The sequence below is a fragment of the Xiphias gladius genome, chromosome 1 (genome assembly GCF_016859285.1).
Source record: "Xiphias gladius isolate SHS-SW01 ecotype Sanya breed wild chromosome 1, ASM1685928v1, whole genome shotgun sequence".
NCBI classification, from domain to species: Eukaryota; Metazoa; Chordata; class Actinopteri; order Istiophoriformes; family Xiphiidae; genus Xiphias; species Xiphias gladius.
This window is the reverse complement of record NC_053400.1, coordinates 27,011,778-27,032,634: the sequence shown is the minus strand read 5'-3', so window position 1 is coordinate 27,032,634 and position 20,857 is coordinate 27,011,778. Positions and strand designations below refer to the sequence as shown.

The following is a 20,857-nucleotide window of genomic DNA, read 5'->3' as shown; positions in this document are numbered from 1 at the left end:
TGTGTGTCAGAGTCCCGAGAGGCCTTCATTTTACACACAGCTACATCATTTTCACATCAGGCCGCTTGTCAATTGATGTGTAGCTGCATTCAGACAGAAACCTGTATAAATAACATCATACAAGGTCTCTGACTGAGGAACAAAGTGTGACCAACATTAAATTACACAATAAAGCAGTGAAGGCTGCAAGTCTGTATAGAAGCCAATTTTATGGTGATAGTCAGAAAATGATTTTCGTGATCTTGACATTAGCTTGTTTTCGTGAGATCACAACTACTTGGTGCCCAAGACAAAAGAGAGATTTGAGAGAGTATTTGAGAAAATTGCATTAACTAAAAAATGAATAAATAGAAATTGAATTTAATTAAAATTAAAGGTATAAAAAAAAAAAAAAAAAAAAGAAGACCTCTCTAGCACTCCGTAAATGAATCACTGATTGTGTTTGATAAGCTGATGGGTGTGTTTCACCTGTATACATACCCCGTGATGTTATGGCTATTACTTGGCCGCTGGTTTAAGAACCCATGATGTAGAGGAAGAAAAAGGCTTTTGGTTTGCTGCTATTAGCAGCGTGACAGCATTTACCGCACATTTAAATTCACTGACTTCGGTGAATGCAGCTTTCCTCTCAGCGTGGACACTAATCTCACGTCTTACAAGAGCGTTTTGTTTGCTCTTGACTAACCGAGTTGTGAGCGGCACAGTTTTTACGGTCTTCATACTGCACGCTGCTGAACAAACGTCAACAAACGTCCTTTCAAGTGACTCCTACTCAACAGCGGAAATACTGCAAACCTCTTTGATACTAAATACAACTGAATTTAACTTCATTAACATTCACGATAACATTGACAGCTTTACGTACAACTCTCCATGTTGTGGGCTGAATGTGAGTACAGCACTTTCTATCCAAGAGTGAGATGTGGAGATCGATATCAACTCTCATTTCTGTTTGTTAAGCATGGAGCTGGAGTCAGTGCCACTTTCTGATGAGGCACCATTTAAAAAGGATTTATGGTGCAGTGCTCAAGCCTGTACAAATATAATAAACGTTAAGACCTGTATATGATTCGTTATCTTATGTATTTTTGACCTTTTTTGGCTTCATACCTCTTATTAAAATTTTCCTTGTAATGTGTTTTTTCATAATGACCCTGATGAAGGCCACAAGCCGAAACGCACTGGTCTGACAATAAAGCTGTACTTCATACTACAAGTGTTGCTGGAATTTCTACCGCTTCAGAATTTTTTTCCCTTCTCCGTGCACCGTGGAAGTTGGCGAAGCTGTGCCAGAATTCCCTGCTCTGCGTCTACAGGTTTTGGAAGATCCTCCTCAAGCACCAAACTTTGCTTGTCTTTTTTTAGTGAGCTCTTTAACTCATTAGAAAGACGCCTTCAGTGAACCTTTTGACCACTTGCCCTCTGGAAGAGGGCTGCAGGACATCTGGACCAAAACCCATGAATAAACTGCTCACTGGTTTGTACATCTGCTAGCCCGGCTCTGTCCAAAGTTCAATGAGACCACAAGAAAAATCCAATTTTGACCTGATGATGGCACTAGAGGAAAAATCTGAGGATCACCAAATCAGGTATGATTCATCCTGAGGGGAACACAAATGTGTGTACATAATTTCATTGCATTCCATTGTCTAGTTGTTGAGATACTGCCGTCTGGACCAAAGTGGCGGACTGACCGACAGAATGACATCCCCAGGGTTTTTTTTGAAAAACGTCTTCTATTTCGATGCATATTTTCAGACAAATTAAGATTGGGCACATTCGTCAGTCTTTATTTCTAGTCAATTTGAACATCAAAAGACATTAATGAATGTATTTACCCTCAAATTATGGCCTGGCTCATGTTTGCAGCTGTAGAATTTATGAAAACATTGCAGTATAAACAAAATAATTTGGTGGTACAGCATCTTTGCATTACAATCACAGGCTCATCAGGAAATCAACAGGATTAGTCTGTGAGGTCTAGTTCTGCCCATTAAGCTGCTGAGGGGATGAACTGAGTGTTTGGTTAAATGGCTGCGGGTAGCCTATGGCTTTGAGGGTAAAATCGTGTTATCAAAATGTCGGTGTTTTATACCTCTAATAAACTGTAACTGACTGGTAAATGTACGCACTTCTTGTTTTGGAGGTAATGAAGTTCAACATCGGGAGCTGAAGGGTTTGGGAGCGACCCGATGTGTGCAGGCTTCTAATAGACCTCTCCTAATCGAGTGTATTAACCTGTGGAAAAAGAAAACACAGTACCTCCTTGATGCTTTAAGAGCAAAAAAAAAAAAAAAAAACCACACAATCTTCATATTGGACTATATTTTTTGTACTTTGAACTTTGTACTTTCCACAGGTTAATGCACAAATTAATAACCAAGAACAAGGTCGATGTTAATTGAAGGCTGACTAAGATTAATTATGAAATGCAAATTGTAAATGAACTAATGATATCTAGGTGCTCAAAGGTTTGGGTCATTCTACGCCAACCCATACCAATGTCAAACTATTGATAAAGAGACAATTTTCCTACATGCGTTTAGCCATGTTAAAGAGTTGGGGCCATGTCCAAAAGGTGTCCCAAGTCTTTTTTATTATAAAGTTAATGAAAACATTAAGCTGGATCTACGTACTTTACTCTCAGTTGCCGGTTTATTAGGAACACCTAGTTAAAGCTAATGCAGTCTAATGCAACACTCTTGCCATAAATCGTCCTGTCATGACGGTTAAGATGTTTCAGGTTTTAAGGCGAGAAGGGAAGCCTGAAGGTTATTAAGGCGAACACATGAGCAGAAATACTCGGAGAGTAGTGCGGGGTGACTGAAAAACAGGGATTATACCCTCAAACTAAACTAAAATCATTAGCACCTAAAATTTGTAGGAGACTTGAATGTACTGAATAATGTATATAAGTGAACAACAAATCTCAAAATTACCCAAATTATGTTTAAATACATTTTATTTTATTTGTGCAGGTTGGAATATGTGCCAACACAGATAATTACAGAAAAGGCCATAATCTGCCAGTAACATCACAGCACTAATATTTCTGCTGAGTCCCATCACTGACTTAATGCTTTGTGGTTTAGGCAAAAAACAGGTTACACAACAGGGATGGAGTCACAAGAGGTGATCTCTCTCCACTGATACGGCAGATTCATATTCAGATATCACAGTCAATTAGAACATTGCCAAACAAAAAAAAAAAAAACAGAAGTGTCTGAGCTTTTGGAGCTCACAGTAACATCTCTTCAGAAATGTGAAATGTTTCTTTCTTTTTGGTTTGCTTGCAAAACTACATTAGCATTTTGTTAATCTTATCAGTTGCGTTTCACCGATTATCAGAGTAGTAGTACTAATATCAACATCTTGCACAGACGTCCTTTCCAAAAGTGTACTTTTGAAGATAAAAGTAAAAAGGCTGTGCCTCATTTTCAGGTGTCCGAGGCAAATAATGGCACTACTGAAACTTGTTAGTATGGGAGGGATCATTACACAGGGAGCCTCTGCTGGGCGCTGTTACTATACATAAACAGTGTAGCTGGAAAGTCTGACCTCACAAACTGTGCCCTAACTGCTGTAACACAGAATGAAGTACATTGAAAGAAGCAACATTTATTAAAAATAGGGAACTGCTGGATTTGGAAAAGCATTCAATTAAAAAAATAATTCACTGTAGTCTGGGATCACGCATCAAATTCACAGAGAAATCTTGACTCGATGAGTTCTTAGCTCAACCAGTGGAGGGTATTATGAGCAGTTTCCCTATCACATTGTGACCTGTTCAACTACTTTGACCAATAAGGGGAGGCTACCGATGCGTTGGTGTGCTGTATCCAAATTTCATCCTACACATGATGAAACTGCGATCTGAGCCGATGTAATATTTTGATTCTTCGACAGAAAGCCAACTCTTGTCCAAAGAATAAATGTTAATTCTCGGCCTTAGAAACTGTTGTTTGTCAAAGAATACTCCACTTACTAGCTTTTATCATAGCTTTCTATTGCGTCTAATGATCTTTCTAGCTCTGGAAAGAGATAGTAAATGGACCTTGAGTTAAGATTTTTATTTTTAATTGTCAAATTATTTTTTTGTTTTCAAGACCTTTCTGGAGCTTCATTACCACCTTCAATTAGTTAGAATTATTATTGCATTATAGGACCACAAGAAAAAAAAAAATCAGGCAAACTTTATATGCGTACTTGCATTTCTTAATATACTAAATTGTGATTGCATACATACACACACTACGTACTCAAAAAATGTGTAGAATTAGTATCTGGTATGGAGCTGGGACACAGTTTGGAATTTCCGATCACATACAGTAGATCTTCCATTTCCTGTGTGAAGTAGGGTCAGTTCAAAAGGAAAGTAAGTGTTCATTTAAGTAGCAAAATGCTAAATGAATAGCCCATTCTGGAAAAAAAGATGCAAAATGATGGAAAAAACTGACCCAACTGTAGACTTGGTCATGTACCAGAAAATACTGAGGGGTTTCCCAAACTATGAATGACGTAATGGAGCACATGTTTGTTCAACAGATGTGTTCTCGGTTTAGAATGATTTACACTTAAAGGCCAGAGATTAAAATCAACCATTCATAAAACCACATCTAACATGGGTACTGAAGAAACTACACATCACATTTATAGTAAAATGGTGCTTTAAACCATTTCTGCTGCACTGATTTGCCGCCACTACATTCAGGCAAAGGGATGCTGACACTGTACACGCACCACTGTAGGCTGTGTTTACTGTGACTTTGTGAAGGTAAGGGCATTTAATTGCACTTAAGCACAAAACATTTCATCAGGTGCACATAAACACCTTGTCAGAGCAAATCATTTTAGTCAGTTAGTCACCCATTAAGTTTTGCCTCAGTCATGAGAAATCCATATAATTCACCATTTGGCTTGCCAGTGGTCTTTGGTGTTATGTGCACTGCATTAATACTTTCCCTCTACAATATATAAACTGATCTCATTGGGCAATCCAATAAAATAGCATAATTTCTCTAGAGTACATGACATACTTTCCTAAAGTAAAGGATTTTCTGGTGACTATGTGGATAAAAAAAACAACTTACAATCAAAAACATGTTGGTTTATAAGAGGAGGAAGAGTTATGGTTCCTGTTATGCTTCCAACTGTCTGTAGTTTCTCTTATTGGTAATGGTTTAAAAAAAACAAAACAAAAAAATAGCTGCTGACTGAATGTGGAGATCTGCTTCAGCACAATTTTCTCTCCAACAGTTCAGTCACTGGCATTCAATGTCAGGCATGACTGTGCAAATGGAAATAAAAGATATGCAACCAAGTTAAAAATTGGTTTAAAAAGAAATAAACCCTGGTTCCTCATGATGAGTGTCAACAATAAATTGTTTGGTCAGTGAGCTTGAGAATCAAGAAAAGATGTGTCAGTATTTCATTCCACTCTGTAATACTGCATTGCTGCTTCAGACTCACTGGTACTGCAGGCTTGTTGTTGTCTATTCAGTTAACCCACAACCTCGCAAGGTTTGCGCATAACTGGATACAAACGCTCTGGTCCAGGAGCTGAAAACAGGTACATTTTTTGGGGGGAAATATTGCTATATGCAGTGACAACATAAGTTTGCTGAGGTATTAAATTACACCAGTGGAAAAACAGGCACACACATGGGCAGTTACTCACAGGCAAGAACCTTAACATTCACTAGAGGGCTGTCAACTGTAAAGCACAAGACGGTTATTTGAGATGCCATCCTAAAAACAGATCACAACTCTGCCAGCATATTTCAGTCTTATGCTTTGAAATCGTTTACTGTCACTGATCCTTTAAGTCAGGACCAATTACCTCCATTCATCAACTGTGATGCTCACTGCATTTCTGTATACTCCCTAAAAAACGTGGGGACGAAGCAGCGGATGGAGACCATGTGAGAAAGAAAGCACAGATCTCTCTGCACTTTTTGGATGCAGAGGTTAATATTCAGTGCAAAGGATGTGAGCTCCTCATTGTCACGGCGCATGAGTGCTGTTAAATAAAGAATTACTCACATGAAGTACTTAACATCTAGTGATTTTTGTCCGTGTACACAAAGTCACTTGTACAGTGCATATGGACATACTTGATCCGGGAGACCTTGATAAGTGTTCAAGGTTTAGGATCAAACGTCCAGGTCCATCACGGGCAGGCGGGAGGACGTCAGACGCGTCCCTGAGCCTGCTGAGCTCGTCTCTCCTCCAAGCAGCGACAAACCCACATCGACACCACCTCTGCATTGCCATCATTAAACTGTATAATGAAGGAGTGATCCTAAAAAATACAGAGAAAGACACAAGTGTTAGATCAGTTTTTAGTTAGAAAGCAAACAAAAAAAGTCTTTTTACATATCCTTGGAAGAAAAGTTAGCGCTTAAGGATTTTATTTGAATGGCAAAAATTCGAACTCGCATTACTTTTAATAAACAGGTGAGTTTAAAAATTGAATTAACAAATGAATTGCAAATTCTGTCTTGTGTGACTAAATTTCATATTGGATATTGAGTGAATTGGGACTATTTCATGATTTCACTACTATTTTAAGATTTATCGTTTCAGACTGAAATTCCAGAGGGACATATTCAAAGACAAGGGAATTTATTCTTGACCAATTAAGAAAACTGAATTGAATTTGAAAACCAAATCCAAAAACATTAAGTTCAGTAATAATCAACTTCTAAGTAACTGGATTAAATTTGTGCTTGAAAAACCACATTTTTGAATTCATTTAATCAGACATGTATTTTGGAGTTAGGTGATTCATTATTTCATATTAAAACTGAAAAGTTTGGACTATGGATGCGATCTCTCGTGGAACTTATCTTACTCCATACATACAGTATGACCTTCAGAATAATTGTCATCTATGGTTAAAATGAATTTAAGAAGCTATAAAACACACGCAATGAGCTTTCTCATAAAAAAAAAGTATATTCTAACAGCTGTTACAAAATATTTGCACTTATTCTGCAATAATATTTTTATTATCAAACAGACTGGAGCCACAAATATTATTACACCATTCTTTGAATTGTGTTGTTTATTTCAACTTGTATAATTATTCTAAATCATGATTCAAGAAATAATAATAAAATACAAATAAACTAAACAGAAACATCATTATACTGTCGTAAATATTAATATGCAACAGATTTGGTTTTAAATGCAAAATGTTTAAGTAATGGCTTGTCAGGGCATTTTAAAGAAATATCTTTGGAGTTTAATGATCTACATGAGTAGGTTGTAAAATGAGCATTGTGATAAAAGGTAGCAGTGGCACTGGCAAACCATCTTTGTCAGTCACTGAAAAATAACTGGAGAAATGCAAGAAAAAAATACAGTCTTAATATTGAGTGACTGCCATCAATAGTGCCAATAAAAGAGCTATAGAAATCCCACAAACATGACAAGTTTGTTGATTGGTAGCTCATGAAGTCTGTTAAATGCTGGCAGTGTTCACTTGTTACTGCCGCACGACTGAGACAGATATGTCACATGTGATATCTTAACGACAACAGTTCCAATCACCGGCCTCATCTGGGGGACTTTCCAGACCCGAGCCAGGGGTGACAGAGGTCACGGAGGGGAGTCAGGGGTGAGAGCGGAGGAGGCAGTAAATGAGACAAGTCAACTGAGGCTGACCATGAATTTTATTTGTGGTGTCTAGATGTCCAATTAGATAAACAACCCTGCAGCTGGCCAGTTTAATGAACTTGTCAGCACTAATTTCAACAATATCTGTCCTTAACAACAAGAGACTGTCACTGTTGTACACTGTTAATAGGAGTTCAGTTGTAAGTAAAATGATCAGTCACAACGGAGGGATTTGTCGACAAAGACCTTTCCTCGGCTATTTAGGGTCCCAATTGGAACTGGACCAATAAATCATCCGGGCTGGTGCAGTATATAGGCCAATATCAGCTCAAAGCAGGTGGATCTTTACTGTTGTATATTTCAGACGATAACTAACAAGAAATCTCAGTGCAGAAATGTCAAAGATACATTTTAAAGTCATTCAGAAACAGGGTCACTATTTTATAGTTTGTCCAGCAGAGAACACTGATAAGTTTAATTGCAGCCATGCTTGTGGCTTGTCTATACCGATGGCAATGTCGGTCGGTCAGTCAGTCAGTCCACCACTTTGGTTCACACTATAATATCTCTACAAATCTTAAATAGATTGCCATGAAATATGGTACGGACATTCATGTCCCCCTCATGATGGTTGTCCCCTTCCCGACCATTTCTATAACTTTCTGAAACCAGCGATTTGACCCTGACACCCACTTCACGCCAAGATTGGCCAGCTGTGCAGAGTCGAGAAAAGAGCGAAGGACTGAATTACTCTATCTGGCTCTTTTTTTTCATATGTTACACAACCATTTTGTGACACTTTTCACATGAACAACCAAGTGCAACACTATGACTGTCTTCCTGGAAAGACTTGTACAAGAGACGGCTCTTTGCTCTGCCTTTGCGTGAAGCTGTTCGAAACAACTAAAAACACCTTTGATGTATGGTGCGGTTGGACATCACGGCGAACGAATTAGTCCTAAGTGACCATAAACAGGCCCTTACTCTTGTTTAACTGTAGAATGTTCTGCTCGGGACATGTGTTACTCTAATACAAACAAAAAATATGGGATCCTTATCAAAAATGTTTATGTGAGTAGAATATATTGGCCACTATATTGTTATTGACTATTTTATACCTGCAAATATTAATACTGGTCTGAAAAATCCCACATTAGTTGGGTTAGAGTCCCAATAGAATTTAGGGCTTGGAGAGAAGTTTACCTAACCAGGTGTCTAATGAACTCAGGGATGAACATATTTTTATAACAAACTCCCATAAAATACTGAAGTATTTTTCTGTCAACTTAACTATAACAAACACGTTACAATTATCTGTATACAATTATTTTGCTGTGCTTTGCAGGGCTGTAAGTCAATAGCAAACGCGCAAATCTTATGAATATTAAAACCATATTGCACAACAACAGTGGCATTGCTAGTTTGACTCAAATTTAACTCAGAAAGTGACTCCAAGGTGAGCGGTGCTCTTGTCAGCTGTTTCTTCTTGGGTCAGACAACATTAAATACCCCCAAGCAACACCCAAACTGGTCCAGACATTGTAAGATTAGTAACAAAGTAGGACAGACTGGTAGTGACAGTCCACCCTTTTCCTCCTGAAATCTTTCTTGTCTATTTGTAGTTACACAGGAAAATATGTTAAACTGAAGACTTTGTATATAAAATGAAATCACATTGAGGGTGAACACGTTTGTCATGAAGGGTGAATACAGTGAATATGTTTGTAAGTTTTTGTAGTATCACGATTCCTTTATAAAACCTGTCAAAATCACTCAGCTTGAGTTCTATTCTTTCTTTGCCTACTGCTGTCACTTTTTGATTGTGAACATTCAAACACCACATGTAAAGTCTGGTGTAATTATATATTTCAAAGGAAAATGGTAACACATTCCAATGTGCTCTAATCCTGCACAAACTGTAGAGATTGTGAAGGACCGGGGGGAGCACCATCAATCCTGTTGTCCTTCTAATGGGCAGCTGGGGTTAACACAGTCCGAGGTTAATTACTCTCATATCAGTGCAAGCATGCATGCGTGTGTGTGTGTGTGTGTGTGTGTGTGTGTGTGTGTGTGTGTGTGTGTGTGTGTGTGTGTGTGTGTGTGTGTGTGTGTGTGTGTGTGTGTGTGTGTGTGTGTGTGTCAGTATGTGATAGGTAGAGTTGACGCTTCTGGGCGTCCCTATGTGCTAAATACCATCCCATCGATCATTCTTCCTTGCCTCAGTAGAGAGGGAGTGATACAGGAATAAAGAAGGAAGTCCTGAGTGATGTTTTTAAAATTCAGCTCTCCACCTTTACTCCAGAAATTAACCCTGGCAGGCCAGAGACATCTGCTGGAATTTGACCTGGATGAAGGTGCGAGTCTTTTCATACCACAATCACACCATACATAAATACATACATACTGTACATGCCGAGACACTGTAGAAGCACAACATCTAGTTTTTTGTCTGAAGCAATGTCCCTTTTACCCAATATAATTTACAAGTTGATGCTGCAACAATGGGAACCTTTGAATATAAAGTTACAGAGTAGCACATCACAATCTGTTGTTTGTTTTCAGGTATATGTTCTTATTAAAAAAAAAAAAAAAAAAAAAAAAAAAAAATCATACCTATGATTTGGTTTTGGAGTGATCTCTTTCTCCATTTATCCTTCCACCTAACATACAAATAAGCACTGCTACATGATTGAAAGTGTGGTTGTGAATGATGCTTAAAAATGAGCGAGATAAATAGAGTTAAGTAAAAAGAAGCCTAAAGAAAGTATAGCAAAAGAGAGATGGCAAGCAATCCAGACAGTGGAACTAAACACTGTCCACTTAATAGATCGTGCGATTGGTAGAAAGCTTCAAAACAGGTGTTAAATCGACCTTGTGGTGAGATTGTTTTGACAGCTACTGTTTCCATGGTCATGAATTAACTTTCAATATTAACTTTTAAGCTGACATGGATGAGAAGTCGAAAAAAGTCCTCTCAGTCCTCAGGAAAATAGAAATTTAAGCACCTACAATTCCCCACAACTGGCATATGCCATCTGCTTCCAATCACGTGACATGAACCAAATTTCCAGATAAGGTACTAAATGGACCTTGTGTAGAGATGGCTTTATCAAAGTTAAACTTCTTGGTCCTTATTTCATTCTGGTTAATTGCTAAATCAAAAATAGCAACAGATAAAACTCTCAGTGATAAGAAAGGTAAGAGGCACACTCCTATTTTATGTGTCACAATCGGAGACACAACACAAGTATCAAACATGTTTGAGGGGCTGGACTCACTCCAGACACGTTTAAATGCTCTGGGACAGCAGGATGCTGATCTTTACACAGCAGATGGCAACAAGAGCTTCCAGCGTATATTCTGAATACACATCTGGGACAAAAAGGACACCAGTCCTGTCGTACCACTCTGGTTATATGATCCTTCATAGCCAAGCAATGTGTACTTGTCACTCTTTGTCACAGGTCGCATGTCTGAGATGTGAGCAGTTCAACCAGAGACTGATGTTCCCTTCTCATATATTAAAGAGAAGATTTTAAAAAGGTCCAAAAAGATAAACATAATTTTGCGTAGAAGAAACGTTTTTTCTTCTTATTTTTCTAATTTGTTAATCTTCTCATGACCCCACCACCCAAATTACGAGACCCCCAGAGAAGATAAAAACTGTTTTAGACTACAGACTCACCATTACATTAAATATAAACTGCATCAAGAGTTGTAGTTTGATACAAACACATACAGGTGCACGCAGACCCTGATAATGTATAAATTAGGTATATATTCTCTATCTTACACACACACACACACACACACACACACACACACACACACACACACACACACACACACACACACACACACACACACACACACACACACACACTTACCTGATAATTAAATTTCCTGCAACTAATATTAAGTATGAAACCCGTAAGGGAAGAGTAATAAATACAGAGTGAATAACTACTCCTTGTTAGGTCACTGAAGGTGTTCTGACTTTCTGCTGTAGCAGAGTGTGGACAGCGGCGAGATGGGGTAAGGACTCATTTAAAGTTACTTTACTCATCGTCTGGCCACATCAAAATGGGATAATCACCTGCAACTGCTCTACTCAAATAGAAATGGCCTAAACCCAGGGGAAATTCTACCTAACTCTTTAATTGTTTGAAACCTTTGAAGGATCTGTTTAATCTAAGATTAATTTATGCGATTTTAAATAACACAATGTATGATTAATATCCTCAGAAGAAATTAAAAGCAGTTTGAGGCAATTATAACAAGAGACTGGTCATCACCTCATTAGAATAATACTGGAAGAAACATGGTGTGTGTGTGTGTGTGTGTGTGTGTGTGTGTGTGTGTGTGTGTGTCAGCGTGTGGGTGTGTGTGAGATGGAGAAAAGGGTGAAGAGTTAGAATAACTACAGCTTTACAGATTTGAATGCTAATCACAAGCTCCCTCTGGAAAATGGCTGGCATTGGCTAAGTAAAAGACAACGGCCGTGCTGTTAATTCGGCTATATTTACCTGTAAAATGATCACTCAAGAGAGAAAGCTAGAAACGCATTCACGTCTGTGTCAGCTGCCGTGCAGTCAGGTGGGGGTGGGGGTGGTCTTTGTCCAACTATTTCTGTAACTTTCCAAAAGCAACAATCCGACATTCACACCCATTTCACCCCATGACTGGCCAGCTGTGTGGAGATGAGAAAGGAGTAAAAACCCTCTCTTTTTTCATTTGCCACTGTTGGTGGCACATTTTATCTGTAAAACTTAATGGAACACTATAAATTTCTTCAAGAAGAGACAGTCTGAAATTGTGTGCCATCATCCCTGTATTTAAATAATATCACGTTTCCTCGTTCTCTATCACGGTTGGCCTTTCACTTCACCTTAAAAGGGTTTAATGAACTAGTTCTGACGGACCATAGACCAGCCCTAAGAGCACCATCATTCTCATGCCTAGTTTTATTCCCCCACCAAGTATACAAAAGACCATATACATAATGTCCACTCAAGCAGCTGTACGGATTCAGTCTCAAAGTGAGGGAGCGTATGGCTTGGCTTGTGTGCACCATCAACCACAACTGACAGATAAAACTGAAGAGAGATCATAGCTTGAAACTGAACTAACAAATCCTACTGGCTGGTCATGTAGGGAAGTGGGATAGTGGGCAGAACAGGGTGAACATTTGCAGATGTTACACCATGGCAATATGTGTTTTAGACATATGGCATTCAAGACCAACAGAGATAATTAGCAGTGGATCTTGGTCATTGTAAACTGGAAGAAAAACGGAACAAGTGGGAAAAAGTAATCAGAAATTAATAACTATCTAAAGAGATACTTCTGACATACTAGGTGTCGAGGAGCCTTATGGGAAACCAATTAATTGTTGTCATTTTTAAAGATAAGCTCACAGTTTCACTTAACGAGACAATTGTAAAACTAATTACTAATATCTTATCACACCTTTACAAAAAAAGCCTGGTTTGTCAAATAAAGGATGTTGGATCCACAAAAAAAGGAATATTTCATCCAAGTTCCGAAATTTTATTTAAAAGAATCCAAACATTGATTTATGTGTAATTTTGACTCCAGCTATCATTCAAAATGACGTGACTGAACAGGTGCACAGCAGTACCATATTGTAGTCCCAGTATGTGTGAATGGGGTTTGTGTCAATGAAGACCCAAGGGTGAGATGCGAAAACATTTGGCAGCAAAGGTGTTGACAGAAAAGTTTAGGGATGAGGAGACACCAGTGAGTTAGGACAAGTCGGAAAAGACACAAGAGGAACCCCAAGGAGCTGCGGTGATACATAAGCATTCATGTGAAAATCCTTTTTGCACATGTAGTGATGTTAACATTAAGACACCTATCCCTCAGAAACTAAAACTGCTTTCAAAGTTTGACACACATTATAACTAGAATTCATGCAAGACATCGCTCACATAAAGAAATCAAAAAAAAAAATTAAAAAATCTACACACACAGATGATTACATGTCTAACATTCACTATCTGTAGGAAACAGTCAATATGACAACCTCCCCTGCCCTGGATTTTCTCGGTAAAATACTGCAGTATCATCAAAATTGTGAATATGAAATTAAAGCCAAGAACACAAAGACAAGCTCCATCACTGATAAAAAATTCAGGCAGGCACTCATAAAATGACTGGTTCGATCTGCTACTTTCTTTATCCAAAATGAAAAATATAAGTAAATATAAGGACAATCTGTGTTACCTTGTGGCCTGCAGTCCACTGCACGCCTCATCTCATACACGTCTGTCTCTACAAAGTCGTGTCACTAAGTCAGTCAGTCAGTAGGGGACATTAGGATTTCTTCACGGACGCAGCATTATGACAAAAAACAAATCAAACAAACCAAAAAAACAAACAAAAACAACAACAACAACAACAACAACAACAGACCATCAAATAACAAAGACAAAACCATGGAAAAACTGAAAAACATGAAGAATTAACTAACATTCTCAAAAACTACAGTTTATAAGAGACAAATTTGATCTAGTGGTAAGCAGACATATCCATGTTGTCTGATATGATCAAAGAATGAAAAAGAATCAAATCGTTAAATGAAGGAGAAATGTAAGAACCAGCATGGATGGTAAGGGTCAGTGGTTACACTAACTCGGTTTATGACAGATATAGTATGGATTAATATGAAGAAGTCAGAGTTTGTTTGTTACTAACAAACATCAACAGTTTTTGATACTGGCGCTATATGTGGTCAAAACTCATAACACTGTGTCTGTGTTTGTGTGTACTTAAGTCGAAACTAGATTTGGGGACAGTCAGAGACAGGAGGGGTTCTTTTGTGAGAAACCGAGGGGCTCATCTGCTGTCTCCAGGGTTGAAAGGGGGTGACGAAATTCGTGCATGTGTGTATGTGTGCATATGAATACAAAAGCAGAATAGGAGGGCTGCATTGACAAGGTTGCTAAAAGGCTGTGTGAAGGCTGCTGGCTGGGGAGCGAGGGACGATGAGGGAGAGGGGGGAGGGAGAAATGAAATGTCCATCAAACCACAATCAAAGAATATAAGGGTGGGGTGACCATCACTCTTGTTCTTCTTCTCTCATACACACAAATTAACATATGCAAATACATGTACACAAACACACAAAATAATTCTGCGCTATTTGTATTTGTTTCTTTATATGAACAAATGTAAGGCTAAATGTAATGAGCTGCAAACACTATCTTTCCTACCTTAAACTTAATAAATAAGCCAATAGGTGCTGCACACAAACCAGGCTTCGTATTGAAGGGGAAGGGGGAGGAGAAAGACAGCCTGTTTAAAACCAAAAGCAAGAAACCTCAGACAGGATGGGGCATCACCAAATACCCGCAGCAACGTTCTGGGAGCGGGCCAATGGAAAGTTTCCTAAACTGACCAGCGTCACGAGCTTATGATGACAGGATAGGGTGTCCATAATGAAAGATGGATTAGTATAAGGGGGAGAAAAAACACACTCAGGTTCCTGTCTAATGACTCATCGTATGTTCTTTACAAAAGAAGGGACTTAGAAGAAAAGGAAAGAAAGATCTCTTAATGATACAAGAGAAGCATTGAGCTCGATACAGCCAGACAAAGCTCAGTTAGAGATTTCTTCTTGATTAATTAGTTCCCAACAAACTGACAAACAGATTATGAGTCATGGTGTAAACCATCTGGGCTTGGATAAACTCAACGCTTCCATTGGTGTTAAGGCTTTGGTGGGGTATAAAATTACAAGCCACTGATTAACTTCTTACATACTGTACATCACTATAAACTCACAAGGAGAGTACTGTAATGGGCAATTCCTAAACCCAAAACCTAAATATGACAAATAATCTGAAATTCAAAAGTCCATTCAAAAGGCCTAATATATTTGTAGAATTTAAATGAGACAGTAACAACTAGATGTGTCAATCAAAAATAATTCAGCTATGGGATGTTTTTGAGGAATAATGTCAAAAGGACATGGAGCAGGGGTAGATTTTGTTTGCTTGATTTTTTTTTTGCTTCAGTTTTACACTTACCCACTGGAGTTTTAGACGATAACTATGGTAGGGCTATGGAGCAATGTTTTTTACAAGTGTGTCCCCATTTTTCTGGTATTATGCACACATGCGTCAACACTCGGGTACACATAACAGCTGGTTTTAAGCTATTCCACTGTTTGACATAAAAGGAAATGTAGAAATATGCCAAAAAAGACAGTGAAAAAAGAAGACTGCAAGGCAGTAAACATAACTTTAAACAATGCATAATTCAAAATATATGTAAAAAATAGCTTTGCAGTGATGTTTTATAGATAATGAAGTACGTTCAACATGTTTGTCAGGCCTCAAGGTTAGTTTTGGTTAGTGAGCAATGAATAGAAACATAACTTTTGCGTGTTTACAAGAAAACTCAACAGAGCTTTAGTATACCATTATATTTGAAACTACTCCTTGGTCTGAAACTGACTTGATTTTAGGTGCATTAGATGAATAACATGGCTGTTTCTGGTCGTGGTTAGAGAAAAATTCAAAAGTATGAAACTGATTTTGGATTAAATTAATGAATTAACAACTGTTTTATCTAGCCCCTCAAAAATCTTCTAATTAACCTTTGTCTCACCTAACAGGTTTAGACCATCTTGCTGCCAGACATGATGGTTTTAAAGAGGAGTGAAAAAAGCCATCTTTGTCAATCGCGAACAACCGTCACTAAACAGAGGAGGGGGTTTGAGACACCACCTGTCACCCACCTACAATGCAGTTCTAAGTTCACTCCCCAGACAGCTGAACACCCATCTACACCAGGACTCATGTGACCTCAATGACTCACTTGATGGCAGGGTAGGGCAACAACTCACTTGTCACCCTAACGGCCCTCAAGGTGTTAGCACCCATCCACACCTTGACCCATGTGATCCTAACGTCTCACATGATGACTGGGTAGGTCAACAACTCATGTGACCACAACGACTCAAGTGTTGCTGATCTCACCAGAGGATAAATACCTGGAACTTCCCACTAGTCAGTTAGATCTGAAAAAGCCTTTCGGATGAGAGGCAAAACTTCAAGAACTTCAAGCAAGTCCAGTTGCCTTCGCATAGCATTTACAGAATTAAATGAGGGACCCTTTCATGCTACTTCTGTTATCATTAAATTTGCTGTTTTGTTAGGACAATTTTCTCTTGCCCTGCCCTTTTTTCTTTGTACTGTGCCTGTTCTTTCCCTTTATTTGTGCTGGAAATAGCATGAACCCAAGAAAAAGGTTTCCCTTTCACTATGCGCCTTAGTCAGGTTATTGAAGTGAATAGGACAAAATTTTGATAGCATGAGCAAAACTATCCAGTATACTGTAAGTGGCTTAAAACAGACTGCGTCAAGCTTCAGGGACATAACCCATCTAGAGCATGCATGAAATCAAACAGCAGCCCTTTAAAGCATGTCTAACAGGATAAAATCGCAGTGACAATAATGATGTCAATAAAAGCTATACCAGTGATTAGAGAAACCACATGCTGAAACCTAATGAGCAAACTAGAGCTGCTAGGTGAGTTTGTATGGTCATCAAATAACATTATTTGCTCACTGTCTACACTATGGTGTGATTTCCCACATTAGCTTCCAAGAGAAATGACTTGCACAGATAAAAACTGAGAACAAATGGTAGCACTTTCTGTACAGCAGAGGGAAAGGAGAAAGGGGGAGCTGTGGCTAGGTGCATTAACATACAGATAGAATAGGTAAAGAGTTTTAATGTACTCAGGAGGCTGGGGCAATGGGGAGGTAGAGTGAGAGGTGGGGAGGAAAGAGCGAATGAGGAGGAGAGAGAAAGACAATCAGCAGGCTTGTACCACAAAGGCAGGCATCCATGACCTTATATCTCAGTTCATCACGGGCAGAAAAAGAAATGTAATGCCTACAGGAGGACAAAAATATAGGTAAAAGAAAGAACAGAGGGAGGGAAGAAAATAGGGAGTCAACAAAAGACAGAGAGAACTGTGAAAATTTGAAAAAGAGCACAGAGATCACATTGAATATGAAAAGTGGGGCAGAGTAAGAATGTGGAAAAGAATGAGAGAAAGGAAACACTCTCAGGAGTGGTGTTAAAAATGCCTATATGTGAGCTTTGATCACCCAAATAATTTAAAAACCAGAAAGAAGGAAAAGCAGTGTGTGGTTGAAAAAGGATGCTGCGTATTTTGATGAAATGTTAGTCAATCTATGGTAACACTGATGCTTCCCAATAAATATGAAGAAGAAAGAACAGGAAGAAACCAAGAATCACCATGTAGATACTTCAGACCTTGAGAAATTTCTAAAGAGAAAAACATCTTGTTAAACTAAGCAACAAATATGTTTTCTTGTTGTCAAAGATAGGTTGTTTGCTAAATGTTGTCCACATGCATCACTGAAGACAGAGACATTCAGTTTATCAGCTGTTTCAGCTGCTCTGCACCATAAAGAGTCTAGACAATAAATGTTAGACCTCATTCTTGGGGCTTCTAATTCATTCTTGAGGCTCAAGTCCGAATCTAACCTACTCTCAGTTTGCACATAAAGCTTTATCACTTTGTTTTTGGTTGTTTTATTTGTATGCCATAAAAAGTCAATAACCATAAAGAAAATGGTCATGAGAAATGGTTAACTTTACATAAAAAATATAGGAAGGAATAGGCTCTACTTATTGCCTTTACATTAAATCTCTAGAGGGTTTTCTTGTAGAGTTTTCAGGTAAACAGAGTTTTAGATTCAGTCTTACTCACCAAAAGGCATTTTTTGCATTTTTGAGGTCTGACAAATGTGCTGAATATAGTTCCTTCTTCACCTGTGGTAATGTTTGTTGGGACCTACTCTCATACTCGTTGTTCCTTAATGTTACTAGTGGTCAAAAACTCCATCTGGTATGTTGTTTAAGCTGATACAGATCAGATGGTTCTTGTGGTCTTCTTTTTATTCATTCAATCAATAGCTGCAGTTCATTAACATGCTGACTTTTAACTTTTAATATACACACACACACACACACACACACACACACACACACACACACACACACACACACACACACACACAGCACTGGAAAAAATTAAGAGACCACAGCAAATTTGTATGACAGCCATTCCACTCCAGTGTCTGTTGAATTCCAACACAAGCACACCTCATTTTACTTAATGAGGTACTTATTAGGTGATCACCTGAACCAAATCTTATTTAACAAGGAAAATTATAAAAACCACAGCTGTGGTCATCACTATCTTCTTGCAATAGGACCAGCTGGATGGCAACAACAGTGCTAGTAGTACCTCTAAAGTAATTGGAATCAAAACATAAGTATTGACCATGCCAAAAGAAAAGGTTTGAGTGAGAAGAAGAAGGGTTCAATTCTGGCTTTACTGGCAGAGGGATACAGTGAGTGTCAGGTTGCCTCCATCCTTAAAATTTCTAAGATGGCGGTTCATAAGAACATGGTCAAGCAGCAGACATTTGGGACAACAAAGCTAATGACCGGCAGAGAGCGAAAACGACTCTCCACTGACCGGGATGACCATCAACTCATTCGAATGTCACTCAGCAACTGTAGGATGACATCAAGTGATCTTCAAAAAGAATTGCAAATGGCAGCTGGGGTGAAGTGCAAGGCAAGAACGGTTCGAAACAGGCTCCTAGGGCAGGGCTCAAGTCGTGTAAAGCTAGAAAAAAAGCCTTCATCAATGAGAAGCAAAGAAGAGCCAGGCTGAGGTTTGCAAAAGACGATAAGGTCTTCTAATGGTGAGACGGAGACCTGGAGAGGCTTACAAGCACCAGTGTCTGGCACCCACTGTGAAAGTTGGTGGAGGATCGGTGATGATCTGGGGGTGCTTCAGCAAGGCTGGAATCGGGCAGATGCGTCTTTACGAAAGGACTCGTGAATCAAGCCAAGTACAAGGTTATCCTGGAAGAAAACTTGCTTCCTTCCCTGTACACACATATATATACATATACATATACACATACACACACACACACACATATATATACATAAATATACACACACACACACATATATATATACATAAATATACACACACACACACACACACACACACACACACACACACACACACACACACACACATATATACACACACACACATATATATATATACACACACACACACCCACACACCCACCCACCCACCCACCCACATATATATATGTATACATATATATATATACACAGAGAAACAATAAAAACTGGATACAGGGGGGTCCTGGATCTATTGTATTCATATATTGGAGGATAAATTCACTATTCAATGGTAGAGGTATAATATTGTATGATAAGTGTTGGTAATGGATGTTTGATGTAACCCTTGTCCTCGCATTATTTTGTGTTTGAATTAAGCGTTGGTTGTGAAACCAAGTATTGAAGGACACAAGAAAACAAGAACACACTGTGAAAAAAGAGTTCATAATTCAGTCTCGTCAAGTATTATTATATTCTTATTCACGGTATTAGTACATAAGCAGTTGAGAAGATGTGTAAGTTGGGCATTCAGTCGGACTAAGACAAAAGAGGATGACTGATCAACATCCTCTCCACTACAATTATATAGACAGACACACAAGTATTAATGATTGCAGTCAAAGGTAACACTCAACACAAACAATGGAAGTTCTGTTCAAATAAAGGTGAACAAGTCACAAAAAATTGAGCAGCATGCTACAAACACAACTAACTGCACTTCCTCAAAAGTAGTGGTACATGATCTCTCCTTGAACAGAACCACTTTTTTCTGGAGCCAAGAATTCCCAGTGAGTGTCTCAACAACATTTCCCTTTACTCCTCCTTTCTGGTGTGAGACTGAGAACACATAATGTGTTAGCAGCTCTGCATTTACACCCTCCAGCCCTCTATCCCTACAACAAAAACCTTCACCCCTCCTCTCTCTGAGGACCCAACCGTCGCTGTCCTTGGTACTGACACAGAAACCAGAGCGCGTTGCAACTCTTAAAAGCCAGTCTGTGCAAACTGCTATGGCCTAGTGTGCTAATGCTGGAACAGCAAAAATCATCACGTCCACATCGGGAGGGGGGTTTGGCTAGTCCTGACAGGAAGAGCTGGAACTTAGTGGAGTCTACAGCTTTATTTATGAAACTCAACTGTACCAGAGTCACAGAATCTATGGCTTTCCCATTTGAATATTCATTAACTTGGTGGGGCTGTTAGTATCAAGACAGCACCA

General features: G+C 38.7%; 1 protein-coding gene across 1 annotated transcript in view; it reads right to left on the bottom strand.

Annotated features, from left to right (window-relative positions):
* Nucleotides 1-2,986: 2,986 nt before the first annotated feature.
* map2k5 (mitogen-activated protein kinase kinase 5) overlaps nucleotides 2,987-20,857 on the bottom strand; it is a 63,473-nt gene continuing 45,602 nt past the window's right edge. The window contains exon 22 of the mRNA XM_040135730.1: nucleotides 2,987-6,301. Within this exon, the coding sequence (XP_039991664.1) occupies nucleotides 6,191-6,301 (111 nt within the window). The 3' untranslated portion in view covers nucleotides 2,987-6,190. The remainder of the gene's footprint in view (nucleotides 6,302-20,857) is intronic.